This window comes from Balaenoptera musculus, chromosome 11 (assembly GCF_009873245.2).
Source record: "Balaenoptera musculus isolate JJ_BM4_2016_0621 chromosome 11, mBalMus1.pri.v3, whole genome shotgun sequence".
Lineage (NCBI taxonomy): Eukaryota > Metazoa > Chordata > Mammalia > Artiodactyla > Balaenopteridae > Balaenoptera > Balaenoptera musculus.
In genome coordinates, this window is record NC_045795.1 from 77,540,620 (window position 1) to 77,561,610 (window position 20,991).

A 20,991-nucleotide genomic window follows, 5' to 3' on the forward strand; every position below is an offset into this window, starting at 1 on the left:
GAAATTATCTTTCGTCATCATGGGGCAGAAGGGAAGGGGTCACCCTCAGTCACTGAGAGTAATATTGTGGCAGTGTTTTATCATCCCTCCTACTTCTCCCAACCTAGTTCTTAAAGGAACCTAATGTTATTTCCAGGTCCGAATATAGAGGTTCTAGCCCCAATGTCTACAAAGTATTTAACATTGCAAATGGGATATGGAACTCTGGGTTATTTTGGTGACGCAGCTGTTGGCAGCTCATACATTTCTGGAACGTGAGAAGCATCCTCTGACAATGTGCAATTGTTGTCTAAGCGACTACATTGCCATTTGCCACAGTTCTGGCTCCCTTCACATGGTGTTTGGAGGACTTGGAAAATTTGCCACCATATTAGCAAGGAGGAATGTTGGGTGTGAAGACAGGCCTGGGGGAATAGGCTCAGTCATCACACTTCATCCTCGCCAAGTTCTCAGCTCAAATGAAATGCAAGTGGGTGGTATTTTTAAATAAATCAATCTCTCTGTCTATAGAGATACAAATGTTTAGATGACCTTGGGCACATTACTTAGCCTTTCTAACCTGGATATACTCTCCATAAAAGAGGGGATGGCGGTGATGCTTAGATGATGTATTTAAAGTACCTAGCACAGTGGCTGGCATGTAGCGAGAACTAAATTGATATAAGCTATTATGATAATTATCATCATTATTAAACATATGCAGGAGGTGTTATACCGCATAAGCTAGTTGACAATAATGGAAAGAGGAAGGATTCAAGGACAATGAAGTCATACAGGGTGGAATCTTGGTTCAGCTACTTACTAGCTGTGTGAACCCTTGTATCAATCAGCCTAGGTTATGCTGCATTGTAGTAACAAAAGACTTTAACATCTCAGTTGCTTACAACTACAACTTCATTTCTTGCTCAGCTCCACATCCATCAAGGTCCAGTTGCAGCTCTACACTACATCAATCTTATGCCAAGACCCAGGCTGTGAGTGCAGCCTCTGTGTAATATTGTACATTGTATTCATCATAGTAGAAGGAAATTAACAAGATGGCAAATCATGAAGGGGTGCTTAAAACTTCCGCTCAGAAATGCATTCATCACTTCTGCCCACAACCATTGGCCAAAGCAAGTAACATTGCAACTCCTGAGTTCAAAGGGGCAAGGATATATAGTGGAGGGGCACTGCAGAGAGTGACAAGACGGTGCCACAATCAACTACGCCTCTAATGTGGGCCTCTGAGCCTTCACCTTTGCTTCTGTAGAAGTGTTAGCAGTCAGAAATTCAACTAATACACACGGAGAGATTATGATGTACCAGACTCTGCCCAAGATACCTTATCTACAAAACCTCATCGAGTCCTCATAACAACCAGCTAAATTAATGTTGTTGGCTCCCTTTGACAGATTTTTAAAAACCTGAGGTCTTGAGGACGTTAAATAACCTCACACACAAAATCATATACCAAAATTGCAGGACACACAGTATTTGTAGTTGCATAATGGCTTATTTTTGAAACAACTTGTTTCTAATTGTTTTAGACTCTATCTGCATGTAGGAAGAGCAGTAGGAACAAAACTGGCTGGCTGCAGATGGTGCAACTAGCCCTTTGGAGTTCTGACTCACTAACTTTCTAGTTTTTCTCCAACAAAATCCATGGGCAGGGGGCATCTACAATGGACACTCTTTCTTACCCAGTTTTGGCCTGCTGCCTCCCCTTCTCAGACTCTAAACTATTCATTTGCATCTTTCTCCCCAACTCCTGAATATTAATTACTCTCCCTCCTCCTCTTCCCCCCATCCCCCAACTCCAGACCTTTCTGGCAAATCTTATTAGTAAACAGATGGGCTATCTGTGTTGCTGGGAGACCACTTCATACATGGGATCCAGTCCAAAGGGATTGAGAAGGAAGGGGACATATCAACTACATGGTGGAATGGCTAAGGGTGCTGAAGACTCCTCCTCCTTCTTTTCTGATTATTTTGAGTTCAACTCTGGCTTCATTCTCTGCACTCCCCTTCCATGGCCCTCAATTCCATCATCTCTAAAATGAGAATAACACTACTACTAACCCATGGGGGTTTTGTGAATATTTAATGAAGTAATGTTTATAAAGCCCTTAACACAATTTCTGATTCATAGAAAGAACGCAATTGTTTTGTTGCTTACTAGTTTCGGCAAGCTTAGCAGACTAAGGGAGAAAGAGTATGAGTTGAGGTGGGGATGCACTCAGGCCTATTTATGATGGATTGGGGGAGCTTCATTCGAGGGTTGTATCTTAGGCAAAGGATCTCAGTAGAAACAGCATGAGTTTTAAAGGAACTTGAATTCCAATCCCTGTTTAGCCCCTCATGAGCTATGTTAGCTTGGCTAATTCAGCCTCGCGGAGTCTATTTTCTACTTTTTTTTTTTTCCTACTTTAAAAAATGGACCTTATAATTCTCTCCTGACCTCACACAGCGGCCATGGGATTACCTGCCCGGCACACTGTCCCATATTTTCCTGATTCATTCGTTTCCCCTCTCCCCCTCTAGCTCCCTTTCCCCTGACCTGACCCTCTGCTTACCCCTGAGGGAACGGGCAGTGTTTATCCCGTTCCTTGATGTATCCCAGCACCTGGCACTGCTTGGTCACATGGAGAACGTTCCATGAAGGCTCAGAGAAATGACCGAGTCAGCAGTCTTTCTTTGGTGTTCAGAAGTCACCAGAACGCACACACCTCCCCACGTAAGCTGTGGGGTGCCTCTCTCTCTCTTACCTGGAAACCCCGTCCTCAGGCAGGGGACCGTCTTCCTGAGGGTGCCAGCCTGCTTTCCCCAAACCTACAGCCCCAAAGTTGCCCTGGCGCCTCAGGGCCCCGGGCGCGAGGGGCGACGCCAGTCCCAAGGTCGCGGTTGGGCCTCGCCCACCTCCTCGCCCTCCCCTCAGGACCTCGCAGCTGGCCAATTGCAGCCTCCCCCGGGCCGCTGGGCGGGTTCGCGGGTTCCCGCCCCATCCCGGTCTCCCGCCTCCACCGCCGCTCCGCCTCCTCGCCCGCCCCTCCCACCCTCGCCGCCTGTGCTCACCGCACCCGCGCGCAGGCTTCGAGAACCCAGCGTCCGCGAGCCCGCGCCGGGCGCCCAGCTCTCCCCGGCCTAGCTCCTCCGGCTCTTTCCGAAAGGGGGCTTCTGGCTCTGAGGACGAGGACGGTGGTGGCCCTCGAACTTCATTTTCAAAGGCACCGCTGGGTGAGAAGCCCGAGCGAGGCGAGCTATGGACCCCGTGAGCCAGGTAGGACCGACTGGGCAGCGCGGGTGATGGCCGCGGGACCCCCGGGCTCCGGATGCTGCGTCTCCAGCCCCTTCCTCACGCTGTCTCTTTCTCTCTCTTGCCTCCTTGGTCCACAGCTGGCCTCGGCAGGCACCTTCCGGGTGCTGAAGGAGCCCCTTGCCTTCCTGCGAGCCCTGGAATTGGTGAGTAGCGGCGTGTGTGCGGGGAGGGGACCGAGGCAGCGAACCAGTAGGTGAGGAGAGGTCGGGTGCGGTGCTGTCTGCTCGGTTCTGCTCCAAGCCTGGGATGCAAAAGCCGCTTCCTTCAATCCTCCCCACTCCCCAGGTGCCATTCCGGGATGGCATGGCGGGGACAGGATGTAGGGTCCCGGCTTGGTGGCGGGAGCGTGGACGAGTTTTTGCAGGCGCTTAGGCGAGGTGTCACGTCTCATGTCACCGAGGCGCTTGCACACGTTCAGGGGCTGGGGAAAGAAGCCTCCTGGGGAGACCGGGAGGGGAGCAGATGGGGGAGTGCCGCTGGGCTCTGGCTGCTCACCTGGATTATTGCGGGGGTGAGGGCGTGAGAGGAGGGACCCGGGGCTGAGCGGAGTAGCGAGCGGGGAGGGCTTTGCCAAGCTGAGAAAGTTGGTGAGCACTGGGGCAGCTCTCCGCCCCGCCCGGGATGCTTGGAAGCGCTCCGATCCGCGCTCCGCCGCCGGAGCTCCAGGGAGAGAGAAGCTTCGAGGCTGTGAAAGATACTGCCGTCGAGAGCGGGACTCCTTCCCATCTCAGAGTTTCTCTACTCTGGCTGCTCTCGAGGGCTTTTCTGATTTCTTCTAGAACCTCCCAGCCTTCTCTGTGGAGCTTGCTTCAGCGACGGGGCTTTAGGAAGTTATAGTACTCTTCTGTTCTGTCCCCTTAAAAAACAACTTGCTAGTCCTAGGGCAACTTGTCTGTTGGCAGAGGAGGGAGGCGCAGAAACAGTTACCCAGGGGGCCACAGAGCAATGTTAGTGTCGCTGCTTGCATGATGGTTATTCAGAGTGAAATCTGCGGGTCACACATTCTCTTGCTAGGAGCTCTGAAAGGCGAGCGAACCTATCTGAACAGAAAGTTCAGAGCCCGTCATGTAGCATTAATCACAGGCCCTATCACTGACTAGCTGGGAAGTTATGTAAGAGCGTGTTTTGTCCTCCCAGATCTTAGCTCCAAGGCCCAGTATCCAGCTTTGGCAACACAAACTGTGGTACATGCTTACCTGGATGATCTACAGGGTAATCGCATTTGCCTTGTTTGTAAACCTGCATAAAAATGCACGAATATATCAACCGGACATAACATCAGGACAGCATTTGGAAGGCTTGAACTATTGGTTTGGGGATAGCTATTCTAAAACTGTTTTCCTCACAGCCAGGTTAAAGCAAGCAGGACTCACAGTCTGGGCCGCTTTCAGTTGACTTTCTCAGAGTTCTGCCCACATTCGATCATTCAGCCATTCAACAAACATTCTCTGTGGAAGAGTGATTTTTTTTTGCTCAGTGTAAAGGCTGCATTGTCGAGCCATTGTCTCTCAAAACAAAATTCAAAGACCTGACATCATTTCTGACATAATCTCTTATTGTTTCACACTGTCACTCACCTGAAACATTAGTTTGTATCCCCTTCAGTCCTGTTGCAATGTTATTTCATGTCACTCCCCACACACAGCCTCTATGAGTATCTTTCAGAGTGTGGTAAACCTGGATGAATTTTTTTTCCATGCAGATTTCTGGACACGAAATCAAAATATGGGGAAGGTGGGTGCCCAGGAATCTGCATTTTAATCAAGCTCCCCGGATAATTCTTATGCACATTAAAGTTAGAGGACTACCACCCTAAGCTATACAAGGAGCCCCCCAAACTCCAAAGCGCTTTTTACCTTAAGGCTCTTGTTATTCTTATTAATACTATATGGAATGCCCTCACAGCCCAAGCCGAGAACAAATGTTTGTCTTTTAACCTCAGCTTAAATATTACCTCCTCAGTGAAGATTTCTCTCATATTTGGTTCTTACCCTTTCCTCTACCCCAAACTGAATGATTCACCCCATTCTTTGGGCTTCCATTACATCTTATCCATTCATTTATTCATGAGAATTTATCACACTGCCTTATAGTTTTTTCTTGGTTGTGTGTGTGTGTGAGAGAGAGAGAGGGAGAGAGAACTTACTACATTTAAAATATTTTTTTGATTTATGTATAGTTGGTTTCCTCTCTCTCTTCTGGGCCTCTAAGGCTCTAAGGAAGAAGGGATTTTGCTTGTAAATCAGTGATTAGCCTCTCATTTGTGGGAGAGAACCCGAGTAAGGGACCAATGAAACCTTAAAAGGTCAGATAAGTTAGTTGATGACTACCTTTTGAAAGAGCTAAGGTCAAGAGATGAGAGCAGGGACATAGAAGCTTTGAGAAAGTTTATCAAAATGGAGAAAGGAAAATATCTCTTCTGTGCATGCCATGGGTGAAGAGTCACTGAGGTCTTTGTTTTCTGTGGGAGATAGTGATGAGAGAGTTCTAGCTCTTGGATGGCAGGAAATTTGTTCTGTTTGCTTCTGTGTTCCCCCCAGGTGCCTTTCATGGTGCTCTGTAAACAGTAGTGATCAGCAAAAAGTGTAAATTGAGCATGACAGAGCACTAAAACACCTGGTTTCTCCTGTTCTGTGGGGCAACAGCTTCAAAGTTGGTAGTCTTGAAAGACTTTGAACTACAATCCTTTTTATTTTTCAGTATTTATTCTGTAGAAGTAAAAGTGTATGTAAAGATCTATGTTCAAGGCTATTTACTGCAACATCCTTTGTAGAGGAAAGAACTGGAAACAATTAGTAAGTCTGTTAATAGGAAAATCATTAATGTATGATTCATGCATGCTGTGAAATATTATACTGTCATTAAAAAGATGGGTTAAATTAATATGCATTGCGCTGGCAGTCAGCATAGGCAATTGTGTTTGATAAAATTAAGTGCAGAAAAATGAGTTTCATTCTTAGTATTTGATGAAATTGTTATATGGAAAAAAGCGGTTTTCGGTTTTCCTTCTTTTAATCAACACATGGAAAATGTATTCAGTCAGATTTCAGACTAATGTATAGCATACAATATTTTTGTAAAAATAAAAAAGGAAAATATAGTTTTGTGTGTGAATGTGGGTGCGTGTGTTTGTAATTTGTATAACCATAGATGTATACCTCTGAACTGTTAAAACTGATGTTTTTCCCAAAGGGTGTAATTTGAGGTTCAGTGGGGAGAGGAGAGGGTGAAGGAAAGCTGTGGTCTTCAGGAAGAATCACAGGCATATCACTTGTCCACAGTTGTGCACATGAATAATTTAAAAAAAAAAAGCTTACATTTTAAATGATTTTCTATGGATTGACCATATGAAGCAGTATTACTTCTAAATACAGCCTCCACTTTGAGATTTATTGCCTTGGGGGGAAAATGCACTTTATTGATGTGTTCTTTGCTTAGGAAAGGCTCATGTATACAGTAGATTTAAAGCTTAAAAAACATATAAAAGTCAAGGCTTCAGGGAAAAAGCTTTAGCCAATTTCAAAGACCTTGAGGCAAAACTTCCAAATCCTTAATCTCTACTTAAATGAGGTCAGGGGACTTTCCGCTATCTTTTGGGTCAAAACCAAAATTCAGGACACAGCACTGACTCTGGTGGTCTGTTTTGTTTATTCCCTGATGATAAAATAGGTCCAGAAAAATGTCTTAAACCATCATTTGGAGATGGTAAAAAAATTATTTTTAATTGAACTTACCTTTATTTCTCAGACTTACTAAATTGGTGTAGAATCCTGCCTTCCACTGATCATTCTTATTTTGCTACTTCAATTCTTTGCCAGTAGAATTTTGGCCTGCTTTTTTTTTTTCCTTTTAAAGCATTTTTCTTAATACATTCTTTCTTCTCTCTACTATTTACAAGGCTCTGGATTTGCACCTGTGGATTTATGTGTATGGAATGTAGGGACCCCAACAGTTCCAAATTGTCCAGGACTAGAATTGGTGCACATGTAAGGGCATCAAAGGGACTTCAGCTCCCCCAAATTATATTTGCTTGGCTGGCAGGTCCAGACTCCATCCCTCTAAAATTAACTGCTGGGGCAACTTGCTTGATTCCTCTAATTCTTATTCTCTGACCTCCATCCCCCATTTTGCTACTATTTCTGCTACAACCCCTGGACTCCATATCTCCATTCTGCCTTTCCAAAGGAGGCCAGCTTATCCAGAGATGCAGCATGTCTGACGTACGAGGCATAGAGCTCCTTGATTTAAATGGAGGCACCTGCTTCCCTAATCTTCATTCCTGAATCTAAATTCTGATCTATGTTTTTCAAACGTCATACTGCTTGCTTGATAAGAATAGTATTTCTGATCATGTTATTGATAATAACACAGTAAGCATGTTTATGATATAATATAATATAGTTATCATTTTAAACTCTTAAGGAGAGACGTAACAGTAGCTACCTCTGTCATGCAGGCTTCATATGAGGCACTATATTCCAGTGCTTTCCATACATCATCGTATTGAATCTGTATGGCTTACATTCCCATTTCACCACGGAATTCAGGGAATGTTTATAACTCATCAGGGACAAAATTGTAGGAAATGGCAAAGCCAAGATTTGACATTGTCACTCCAAACTGTGTTCTCTTAAATGTTACACTCTTCTGCTTCCTTCAATGCAACAGGCACCTGCCGTAACTTATCCCTAATCCTCAGAAACGTTAAAAGGCAGATGCTATCCGATTTTGCAGTGTTTATATCACCCACTCTGATATGTATTTCAGGCCTTTTCTGAAAATGCCAAGGAGTGTTTATATTTAGAGACTAACTCAAGAGACATCAGTTGTCTTTGATATTGTTTTATTTTCTGTTGGTTATTAATTAACCAAGGTAGAGTAGGTTCTAATTAAAAATCAGTATCTTTTCATTTAAAATATATAGAAAAAGATTTTGATTATAAAGCCAGTAATTTAATCTTATTTTATGTGTCTTTTTTTTCTATTTTCTTAAAAATACCTGTGCATGAGTCAGACAATTTTTTTTTTCTAAGCATAAATAAGACAGGAATTCTAACATACAACTTGTTTAACTTATGAGCAGCAATCTGCCATTGAGGGTGGGATGTAATTTCAAAGCCACATTAATTTGGATTTAATTATAACTTCTAGCTTCTCAAGTAACAAATATCATGTGTAAATGAAATATGAATCAATAAATATACTTTTCATAAAAGAGCAGCTCCCCAGTGGGCTAATGGATTTGTCCCTTCATGCTTTTCTGAGTTTCATTAAGACATTGGTATTTCACCCCACGAGTACAGAAAAAAAGATTAAAATACTACTTATGGATTTGAATCCCAATTTTATTCTTCCACTAGCTTGGTGACCTTGGGCAAGTTATTTAACTTTATTAGGTATCATTTTTTTCTCATCTGTAAAATGGGATTGATAACATCAATAGTTGCTACTTCAAAGGATTGCTATAAATGTCTTAATTCACATAAACCACCTTGCACAGTGCCTGGGCTATAAAAAGTGCTCAACAAATGATTGTGAAGGTGATGATGATGATAGTGATGATGATGATGATGGTGATAACGATGATAACAATTTGAGAGATTCTGGGAACGATGAAAAAGGAAGAAGTAGAAATCTCCCGGAGAGTAATTTATAACATTATGGCAACTTCTTGCAAGTTAGAGTCTTGGCAAGGTTCTGACATAGAAAATCTATATTCACACTTATGTGTGTGCCTCTTTTGAGCCCCTCACCCCTTATACCTTGCTGCCAGGGATTTTTTTTTTACCATAGCATGTGTGACTCTCTAGGGAATTGCTCCTTGGAATAATTGCATTCAAGGAACATTCCAGAGAGGCCAGTGTTGGACCTAAAGGAAAAGAAGAATTGCAGGAACTTAGTACTCAGGAATTTTTTTGTTGAGGTGTGGGGAGACAGTTTTCCTTATCTTTCTGAAATCATAATCCATAGACATTGCTTATTCTTGAAAGAGTTACATGTATCCAACTGAATTCTCCAGGGTATAGACAAAGGTTCTTATAGCATCAACCACTATAAGGCACTTACTAACCACACCCTAATACCCAGGTACACCTGGCTCTTGGGAATCATCCAGATAAAAATAGGAGAAGAACCCTGCTCTCATGCTCGAGTAGAAACATCACCATTAGTTCTCTGTTCCCCAGAGGATTCACATTTCTTCCTGATTCAGGTAAGAAAAATAGTCTTATGTTAATATAAAAAAATAATAAAAAGCCTCTAAGGAATACATCTAAAGAACAATGACTTTCCTTTGAGTCTTCACCTTCTGCAGGCATGTCTTTGACCTCAGCTGTATTTGTAATTATTCTCGTTCATTCTGTTAGCTTAGCCATCCTGTGAGAACCTCACTTCCTCACTGAATTTTGGGGACAACACCCCTTGCCTACCTTCTCATAGTTTTGGAAATTTTAAGTAAGAACAAGCAAGTAAAACACTTTGTAAACTACTAAGTGTCCTCCAAAAGTAAAAGATAGTTGTGATCATGATGATGGTGAAGATAAGGAGCAGTTTTTTCCAATCTAGGAGACTCTGGATATCATGAGGTAATTGGTGAAGACTGGGGTGTGAAGTATCTCTGCTCCCTGCGGGGCTGAGCCCTTCTCAACCACTCTCCATCCTCTAGCTTTTGCCCCAGTCTTTTTGGTCTCTTTGGAACCCGCAAGAGAGAATGTTGCTGTCTGTTGAAACTGATGCATCATCAAAAGTTGGAGGAAATCCACCCTCAACCCTTTTAGCTCTCATACTAAAAGCCTGTTTCTTGCTCTGTACACATTTCACATTTATTAGATATTTGGGGGGCCTGGTGATGGTCTCTTGCTGGGCTGATGGACTTTTTGCACATGCCCCTTCCTATGCTTAGAACACACACTCTCTTTTTTCATCAAACCCCCTTTGGCTGGCAAATTCCTCTTCTCTTTTCAGGTGTCAGTTTAGACATCACTTCTTTTGGACTTCTTTTTTTTTTTTTTAATTTATTTATTTTTGGCTGCATTGGGTCTTTGTTGCTGCACGTGGGCTTTCTCTAGTTGCGGTGAGCGGGGGCTACTCTTCATTGCGGTGTGCGGGCTTCTCACTGCGATGGCTTCTCTTGCTGAGGGGTACGGGCTCTAGGTGCGTGGGCTTCAGTAGTTGTGGCACACGGGCTCAGTAGTTGTGGCTCGTGGGCTTCAGTAGTTGTGGCTCACGGGCTCTAGAGCGCAGGCTCAGTAGTTGTGGCACACGGGCTTAGTTGCTCTGTGGCATGTGGGATCTTCCCGGACCAGGGATCAAACCCATGCCCCCTGCGTTGGCAGGTGGATTCTTAACCACTGCGCCACCAGGGAAGTCCAACATCACTTCTTTTGGGACGGCCTCTCTGAGTAGGGAGGTCCTTCCAGATGAAGTCAGCCTCCTGATGGCTCCCAGAGCACACTGTTTAATGACTTTTTTTTTACATTTTAGCTCCTCAACCAGACTAAAGGCTCTGTGAAATCAAGGATCTTGTTTGTCTTGTTCATCAGTACATTCTAAGTATCTAACACAGTGCTTGACACATGGTAGGAACACCTCCAGGGGCTTTCATAAGTCCCACCAAAACACCCAGGCAGTTGAACATAGGAACCAGGCAATTGACGATATGCAATATCCTGAGATAAACCATAATGGGAAAGAATATAAAAAAGAATGTATATGTGTATGTATAACTGAATCATTTTGCTGTACAGCAGAAATTAACACAACACTATAGATCAACTGTACTTCAATAAAAGACCCAAAACATCCATGCAGTAGGTGCTTAGTAAGTATTGGTTGAAGGAAGTGAGGGAAAAAAGGAGGGAGGAAAGAGAATAGAGAATGAATAAATGAATCCTTGGGAACACATTGGGTGGAGTGTCAAGTACCTTTCATGATCTCCATTGTGAAGAGGAATTGTAGGGACTCCCATAGAAACAGAGGTTTAGCAGTCAGTCTTGGTTGTGGAGGAGAGTAACTCCTGACTCAACTGTCAAGGAACGAGGGCAGCTGCAGGCATGTCCACTGCACAGCGCGGAAGGAGAAAGAACTCTTAGGGAAATAATCGCGCGAGGACTGGCCCAGGCCCAGGCTGCAGGTCTTGGGTTCAAGGCAGCGCCTTAGCAAGAGTGTTGCCGGTATCGCGCCTTGGCCGCCGTCCCACCGCCTTCGTGGTGTGTTCCCTTTCTGCTGCTCATTGAGCGCGTTCTTTCTGTGATTCTCATCTCACGTCCTAAGAGAAGGAATACGATTGGCTCGGCAGATTATTTGTTCAGGGGACACAGCCGTCGGCCCCAGGCGATATCAGGCTATGGATTGGCTGCCCTGGGCCAGAGGTTCACTGCGAGTCGCTGTCACTTGTGGCCTGAATACAGTGTCATGAGATTCAAAACATGCCCCCTAGACTGTTCTTTAAGCCCCGGGCACTTTAGGCACAGGGAGAGGTGTATGTGTCTGGTGGACGAAGAAGGCAGAACTGGTCATTTTCTTAAGGAGAAGACATTGCCTCTTTGAGATTTGGGGAGCAGGCTTCCTGGAATTCGCTCTGACGAGGGGCCATTGGGGGGGATCCACACTGATAATGCGATCTGGAGGGGCTGCGCCTTTGCCCCTTCAACACGTGGGCTCTGCCAGCTTGTGCCACTTGTTCATCAGTTGAAAAGCCTCTTTGTGAGAATAACGATGGGGTTTTTCCCTAGTCATGAGATAGCCCATTCGTGAAGGAAAACATATAACACCAAACCACACATACTTCATCTTTGTTCATAAATTGGTAGGTTAATTCAACCCTGGCCCTTAACATTAGAAGACTACGTTAATGAGTACCTCAGTTATCTGCTTGTGTTTATTAACGTGGTAGAAAAACATGAATGCATGAATGGATGGGGGGGGTTGGTTTGTTTTTAATTTAATATCCCTATGCAAATAAAATTTTTTATCCTGAATGTTTACTCATGGGAGAGTCATTGGGTTGCCTGGTGTGATGGGTCCTGTTTGTTTCAGGAGGGTATGGGGGAGGAATTGGTTGACAAGCAAGAATCCCATGAAAAACCTGGAAGGTAGCGTGGGGCTTGAAGGAGCCTGGGCTTTGGAATGAACTTTTTGCTGGAAGGCTGGCTCTTCTCTCCAGCCATGGGACGCTGAGCAGATTACATGATTGTGCTTGTCCTCAGCTCCGAGACCATCAAATGAAGGTCATGAAAGTCACATCTTTGGGTTACTGTGAGGGTTCAGTAAGACAGTGTTTATAAAACCCCCAGCAGAGCATCTGGTTTATATTGAGGCTCCCTAACTGTAACTAAGGAAGAGGTTGTTAAAGACAATGATATGCTATCTGTAAATAAAATTAAGCATTCCAGAATTTTTCAAGAGAGTATAAACATAAAGTTTGCTCAATATATTATCATCATATTGTTTTTTATTTCTATTCTTCTCTCTTCATTGTGAGATAATCATAAAATATACACAGGTAGTAGTAACACTAATACATAGAGACAAGGACTTAACCTAAGTGCCCTACATGTGTTATTTCACTTGATCTCACTTTACTTTTGAAGGACCAAATAATAACCCTTTTTATATGTGAAGGAACTGAGGCCTAGAGAGGGCAAACAACTTGCTTAAAATCATACAGCAAGCATGTGAGATAGCTAGGACTTGAACCCAGGCAACTAGATGCCAGGCCCCTTAATCTTAATCATTTTTCCATATCACCACCCATTAGTAGTGATCACTCATTACCTCTGAATCTTGAAGTTAAATGATTTCCCCAATGAAAATAGCCAGGACAATATATATAATTGCTTCTTAAAGTCATGTCTTCTTATTCCTCATTCAGGTCCCTTTCTGCTATCTCATGTTGTCAGAGCACAAAGAAAAATATAAATGCTCATCCCCATAATGACTAAGGATGTCCAGACCTTCTCAGGGACCTTTTTCCTTCTCAAAAATACTCCTGAACCCTGAGAAAATTTTACTGATCTGTGTATCTTTTCTAACAAAATCTTTATTCACTGATCCATTGCATAAAGAAATTCAGGTTTAGGAATGTGTTGTTGAAACATGCCTATAAAGAGTTTTGTAGAAGTCAGAAAGGATCCAGATATTTAGCAAGATGATGAACACTTAAATTCTTTTTGGATGCCTGATAAACTACTTGAGTCAAACAGATTCCATCATGGATGCAGGAAGAGCAAATGAATTGTCTGCCCATTGTGTGTGTGTGTGTGTATGTGTGTGTGTGAGCTGCCATCCTTTGGATTTGTTACTTTGAAGGATTTGTGTGCCAAATAAGACGTACCCCCTATGGCTTTAACAAGAAGCGCTCACACATCCGTCTCGTCTACCATGAGACTGCTTGGCTGTGCTTTCATGCCCTTAATTCACCTGATGGCTTTGCCTGCACCTGATAGACAGTTGTTACCTGCGGGATCCTTCCTGAAGCAGAGATCTAGAAGAATTGGGAAGGTAGAAGGGTTAGATTAGAGGAAAAAGAGATACCAGAAAATTAGTAGGCACAAGCCCATCGTCTAAGAGAAGAATGGAGATCCTGGGAGATACTTAAGCTAGAAAAGGGGGTGGCTTGATGAGTAGAGATTGTGACTGTGATTTGGAATGTGCTGGCTTTAGAGCCATACTAGCTTGGGTTCAACCATAGACCTTGAGTGTGTTCAAGGGCAAATCAACCTTACTGAGTCTCAAGCTCCTCGGGGATTTTACTTACCCAAAAGATATCTTTACATGATAAAAATGAATTCATGACTAAAAACCCTTGGACACACCCTTTCTGTCCCTGACTCTCAACTTCTTGAACTGTAAAATGAGGATAAAATCTAGAACACAGACTTGTGAAGTAAGCTGAGCCAACATGTATGAAAGTTCCCATAAGAGGGCTCAATAAATATTGAATGTTCCCAAACCTAGAAAACTAAAGCTCAGGTGTCTGGGGACTCTTTACTATAGGAGCAATGCCTGATGTGTTACCTTTACTTTTCATCTACAGCTGCAGTTATCTGAGGAAAGGGAGAAGGCATATGTTCATGTTTCATAATCATTGACTAGACTGTGTAGAAGAACTTTTGTCGTCAGAATCACATCACAGATTCTATTTATGAAGCAGCTGAAAGCAAAACATGAATATACGTATTTGAAATCTATTTTAGATGATGTGCTTCATTGGTTAAAAAAAACAAAGAATATGTATGAAATTGTTTGTGGCATTAAACTCTATCCTAGAGTTTAGAGGAAAAAGTATAGTCTTTCTGGGGCAAAGACTATGCTTATTAGCAAGAATGATAAATTTGAAGTATAAATATTGTTTATACTTTTTATTACTATTTTAAATTGCTGGCTCCTTTTTGTTTTCTTTTTAATGCCTGGCTTTATTCATTACATTTCCCTCATTTGGTAACAGAAAGAATGACTGGGTTTGACTGTCAGCTCCACCACTGACAAGCTAGGTAACCTTGGGCACCTTACTTAACCCCTTCAGGCCTTTCATATATATAAGAGTAGATATAATAATAATTAGCAGGAAGAATTATTGTGTTGGTTAAATGAGATAACACTTGCAAAGAGTGATGGCTCATAGCAAGCACTCAATACATTTTTATTTCCTTTTCTTCTTTCCCTCAGAATGTGTTTTACTGCCAATGTAAATTTCTAAAGAATTTGTGAAATTCTGGAAAATTTCACAAGAGTCTTTTTGTTTCTCTAGGTGTTCCTCGGTGTTCTCATGTTCTCTCTCTCTCTCTCTCTCTCTCTCATACACACACGCACACACACGCATTCTTTGTACTAAAGGCCATAAAGAGCAGGTACCTAAGCCCAATGAATTCGAATGGGACAGTATGATCTGGAAGGTGTGGTTGGCAAGGAGAGAATGATTAGAGTAGATCATCAAGTCCTAGATCAGAGCTGATAGATGACCAAGGCAGGATTTCAAGCCACGTATGTTTGACCTCCTGCCTCTCCCACGCTGCTGTGATCTAAACATACTACGTATATGGGTATTGGGGGGTGGATTTCTTTTGACTTGCTATTTACAGCCATTTTTATGCATAAGTTATTTGTTTAGTAATTTAAAATCACAAAACTATAAGCAAAAGTTAGTAAATCAAAATTACCCAATGTCCTTCTACTGAGAGACAACTAAGGTTAATATTTGGAAAAGTATTCTTTCAGACATGTTGATATACCTTTTTTCCCTGAAAAAAAAATGATGTGTTAGATTGCTAGGGCTGCCATAACATAGTACCACAAACTGGGTGGCTTTAACAACAGAAATTTATTGTCTCAGTTCTGGAGACCAGAGGTCTGAGATCAAGGTGTGGATAGAGTTGGTTCCTTCTGAAGGCCACGAGGGAGAATCTGTTCTTTACCTTTCTCCTCGTTTCTGGGGGTTTGCTGTCAATCTTTGGTGTTCCTTAACTTGTAGATTATGTATTGCCTGAATTTCTGCCTTTGTCTTCACATGGTGTTCTCCCTGTGTATCTGTGTCCAGATTTCCCTCTTTATATAACACAAGTCATATTGGATTAGGGCCCACCCAATGCCAGTGTGACTTCGTCTTCACTAATTACATCTGCAATGGCCCTATTCCCAAATAAGGTCACATTCTTAGGTACTAAAAGTAAGGATTTCAACATATGAATCTTGGAAGGACACACTTCAACCCATAACAGATGGGTTCTTAGAATAGACACTACTTTGTCATCTGCTTTGCCACTAGATAAAATATCTTTCTTCACAATTTTAATGGCTGTGTATTATTACACTGTATGCCTATACTAGAAATTATTTAACTAGTCTCTAATTTTAATAGTTTTTAAATGCATATTATTTTTAAAACCTGCAAAGAATCCCTTCTTAAAGATAAATGTTTACTGTACCTCTATTATTATTTACTTAGTTTCCAGATGTAGAATTTCTTGTTCAAAAGGTTATGCATTTTTAAGGTATTTGAAACAAGTGCCAGATTGCCCTCCAGTGAGGTGCTTCCACTGTGGGCATTTCCAGTTAAAAGGTTTTCCAATTTCATAGACAAAAATGTAATCTTGATTAAATTTGTACTTCTTTAATTTACAGTGAGATTGCACATTTTTTTATAAGATTGTTTATATTCTCATTTTCATTTGGAAACATTTTAATGGACAGAATGGATTTGTAAAGCAGTAGCTGAGGCTGCCAAATTCATGATGCTGTTAACGTGGGCTTTTATATAAGCTGCTGCCTTAATCTTTCTTGGTCATTGTACTACTCCACCATTTGGAAATTACTTAGATTGCTGTACTCTGACTTGGGTAGAGAGGCAAATACTGAGCCTTCCTTTCTCTGAATCATTATATAAGAATAGATTTATGTAATTTTTAGCATACCAAAGTTAACTTCTGTGTTATGAATCTTTAATAATATAATTTTATAATCTAAATGTATCATCCAATTTGCACTTATTTATATTTTTAACATTAAACTTATTTATCATCAGTAACTTATTTTACCTTAAATGATACTCATAAGTGTTGGTCCATACTCAGTACCTTTCTGAAATGTGAAGCTCACGCATATGTGTGTAGTGACTTAGGCATACAGATTTATACCATACCTTCTTCGGGTTTGAGGCACTTGGAACTTTGATAATTCTTTTGAGGGAAAGGCAGAGTGGATGGGCTGCTATTGCATCATCTGAGGAATCATGGGGTGTATCTGGCTCATGAATGTAGAAAGCCCTATCAATAAAATAAAATGAATTCAGCAGCTGCCTGATGCCAAGGGCATTTCCTCTCTTTCTTGGATCACATTCCTGACCACACTTGCTATTAACAATTGTAACGTTATGGATGCAGTCTGCCTCTGCCTCACACAGGGCTATTTTGGGCCACCTTGGCCTCTCTGAATTAAAATAACAGTTGTTAACATTCATTGTATACTTACTGAGCTCCAGGCCCTGTGCAAAATGCTTTCAACAAGTATGCCATTTAATTCTAGCAACTCTATTACAAGCATACATCATTATTTCCCCTTCTTTAGGCAAGAAATCTGAAGATTAGAAAAACAAGTTTAGTTGTGTATGGTTTAAGTGTGTGTAGTTGATAACAAAAGAGCTGAGATTTGAACCCAGGTCTTCAGTACTTCAAAAAGATCCTGTGTGCTTCACCTAGCAGTTGTAGAGGAAGAAGAGTTCCCATTCTCTTCCAGAGACCAGATCCCTATGGGAAGAACCATCCCAGCCAACAGGGCTGCTGTCTATAGCCCTAAGTGAACCCAACTGAGGGAAAGGCCCAACCATTTAGCCAGACCGATGGTACCTATCAGGGCAAAATCCCCCAAGGTGGTGGTTTGACTGAACCTACTTATTTGTCTCAGTTAGGTGGGGAATTCTCTTGTGGGCCGGCAGAGCAAAATTCTTGAGTTCTCTTTGCAGTTCAAAGGCAAGTACTTTTTTTAAAAAAGCATGTCTAATGAATTCACTTGATAAAACAATAAATGAAAGAAAGCATGGTTTTTATTTGCTTTGAATTATAAAAGCAATTCTGATTTGTAGAAATCAGCACCACAGTGGCCTAGGCAAAGGATGGAAAATACTCAAAAAGAGCCGGGGACTGGTTGCTCCCTGCCTTTTCAGTTTGTCAAGAAGGTCTCCGCCACCCTTTAACTGACCCCCATCTGCTTGTAAAAATGCAAAGATCCTTGAGCTTGTAAACCTTTTGTTTTATTGCCTTGTTTTGGGTGACACTCAGTTTCCTCTCCCATACTGGTTAGCCTGCCTTGGAAGAACCTGGGGAACATGCCCATGGCCATCTGGCTGGTAAATGTTGGGGCCAGAATGCAAACCAGGTCTGCTGGGGGCCAGGCAGCTAATGTGTGAGGAAGCAGGAAGCAGGCTGCCATAAGAGGCAACACTGCTGACCAGAGGTGATGGCATTTCTGCCTATAGATGCAGCTGCTTCCACTCTAGCCAGTTGTTGCTGAGCAGGAGCATAGGCCTAAAGTGTCTAGATGTTTCCACTTTTCTTAAGAAAACAGCAATAAGAATTCTGGTGCTATCCTTGGGAGGTTTTTTTTTTTTTTTTTTTAAATGTATTTATTTTATTTATTTATTTTTGGCCGCGTTGGGTGTTTGCTGCTACTGGCAGGCTTTCTCTAGTTGCAGTGAGCAGGGGCTACTTTTCGCAGTGCATGGGCTTCTCAATGTGGTGGCTTCTCTTGTGGAGCGCGGGCTTCAGTAGTTGTGGCTCACGGGCTCTAGAGCGCAGGCTCAGTAGTTGTGGTGCACAGGCTTAGTTGCTCGGCGGCATGTGGGATCTTCCCAGACCAGGGCTTGAACCCGTGTCCCCTGCATTGGCAGGTGGATTCTTAACCACTGCGCCACCAGGGAAGCCCCTCCTTGGGAGGTTTTAACGTTGGAACTGTCTTCTATTTTTCAAACACTGGGAGGCCCATACTTTGCAGAATACACAAAGCATGGCTGACTTCTGGATGTAGCCCACAGTCTCCAACTTGTTCCCACTGAACCCCAGAATCCTGGCACCTGGAGGCTTTGTCTCTATGCCGCCAAGGACCTGGCCCAGTTCCTCTTGCACAGAAAGTTCTCAAGAACCATTTGACTGAAGGATGAATGGGAACTTTGGTGTTCAGAAATTAACCCTAGCTTGGTTTTTGAAATGATGGAATTAGTGACTTCAAGGATCCCTTTTGCCTTTTGTCAGATAAAGTAAAAATTTATTTTCACTAAATATCTAGGAAGCATAAAAATATAAGGTCTATGTCTTGGACCAAAACCATAATGGGAATGGAGGCCGTGACTCCTAGTAGCAATGTAGGATAAGTTAGTAATACAGCTCTGGGTCCCAGACAGTGCATTGAGAAGAACTGAATTTCTCAGTCAACCAGTGTAATCTCAAAGAATTCTGTTCATAAAAAGTGCAGTTTAATTGTTTATAGTTTAAGGAATCAGTGAATAATGGGGGAGAATTCTGTATATTTATCTAGAGTAGGACTGTCCAATAGAACATTCTGTAATAATGGAAATGTTCTATTCTTCACTGTCCAATGCAGCAGTCACTAGCCATGTGTGGCTATGGATCACTTGAAACTGAGCAACCAAATTTTTAATTTAATTTATTTATAATTAATTTAAATTTAAATAGCTAGTGGTTACCATATTGGACAGCCCATGTGCAGAGAATCAGACCATCTATCTGTTTTGCAAGGGTGATGTGCTAAAACTTCAGCAAAAAACTTAATAGGGACTGGCTCTGTTCCTTAAAACATTCAATTTTACATTTATTTTTCAACACACATCATACAGTTGGTGGCAGGGAGTTTTTCAAGCCAACTTCTAGAAATTTATCAGACCCTGAATTTTCCGAGCTTTACCAGCTGTTTATGCTTTTTATGCATTTTATGTATTTCCATATGTTTGTGAACTTTATACATTTATATGTCAATTTTATAGATTGAAATAAAAAGATAAAACAAACTAATAACCTTTTCTATTTGCCCCCTGATATGAAGCATGATGACAATTGTTAAAATTTGTACTAATTTGTTAGCACAAGAATATCTCATAATAATAGTTATTATTTTTTAATGAGGATATGCATTTTATTTGGGAAGCAGGCTAAAAGTTACATAGATTACTCAATATCATGTTATGCAGAAAAATTAATTTCTTTAAGGTTTAGTTATCAAGAAATCATGTTGAGACACTTATTTATTCCATGATAAGCAAGGTAGTCTGGTAATGTTTTGACAGTGGCCATATGAGCAGTATAATTAGCATGCAAGTGTACATTTAAGAGGAATAAGAGCATGGTAATCAGATTAAGAGAGCAACAGTGGTACAGATGCATCACTATTGTGGTGTCAGCCATATGAACAAGACCTGAAAATGAGCAAGTCTGCGTGTCTCACACCCTCCTTGCCCGCCGTTTCAGTCACCCATAGATAGTATAGAATTTTCAAGTTGGCCCTAGTGTCCTAGTTTTGCAGTGTCTTTGTTTGGGTTCCCTTGAGAGCAACACCTAAGTCAAAAGCAGCATCTATGAGGGTAATTTACTGGGAAGTGATCCTAGGGAATAGGAATGAGGAACCAGGGAAATGAAATGGGGATGGGGAAGGAGGCATAACCAATAACTCATAGGGCTTCCTGAGCGAGCTTCATGCAATGCATCTCAGAACTAAGTACCTTGGGGACAAAAGGGGGAAATAGTAACCTTTTGGCTCCCACCCCTGTTACTCAGGGGTGGCCTCATGGCAAGTAACTCCTGTCTTAGTTTGAGTTTCCCAAAAGCAGACTCTGAGGTAAAGATGACAGTGGTTTCTTTGGCAGGTAATTCCCGCAAACACCGGTAAGGGGGTGGAGAAATGGGACAGGAAATGGAAGGCAATAGAGAACACATTATTTAAAATGTTACCACCATTGGCAATTGGAGGTTAATCCCAGTGGGAGATACTGGAGGCCAGCGTAGAACACTCATTGGCTATATTGTGTCACCTTGCTATTTCTGAAGAGGCTGGAAAATGTAGTTTGTAGCTGGGTGTGTTGATACCTCCAACAGAACTGTTACTAAAGAAGAGGAAGAGACTGGCTCTTGGGGAGTTACCAGTTTCTGACACAGCTACTCAACAGATATTTTTCAAATAGTTGCTGAATTCTC

General features: G+C 42.1%; 1 protein-coding gene across 1 annotated transcript in view; it reads left to right on the forward strand.

Moving 5' to 3' along the window:
* The first annotated feature begins 3,042 nt into the window (after positions 1–3,042).
* Positions 3,043–20,991, forward strand: part of SYNPR (synaptoporin) — a 297,196-nt gene continuing 279,247 nt past the window's right edge. Inside the window, exons 1-2 of the mRNA XM_036870695.1 lie at positions 3,043–3,259; positions 3,376–3,441. Of these exons, the coding sequence (XP_036726590.1) occupies positions 3,242–3,259; positions 3,376–3,441 (84 nt within the window). The 5' untranslated portion in view covers positions 3,043–3,241. The remainder of the gene's footprint in view (positions 3,260–3,375; positions 3,442–20,991) is intronic.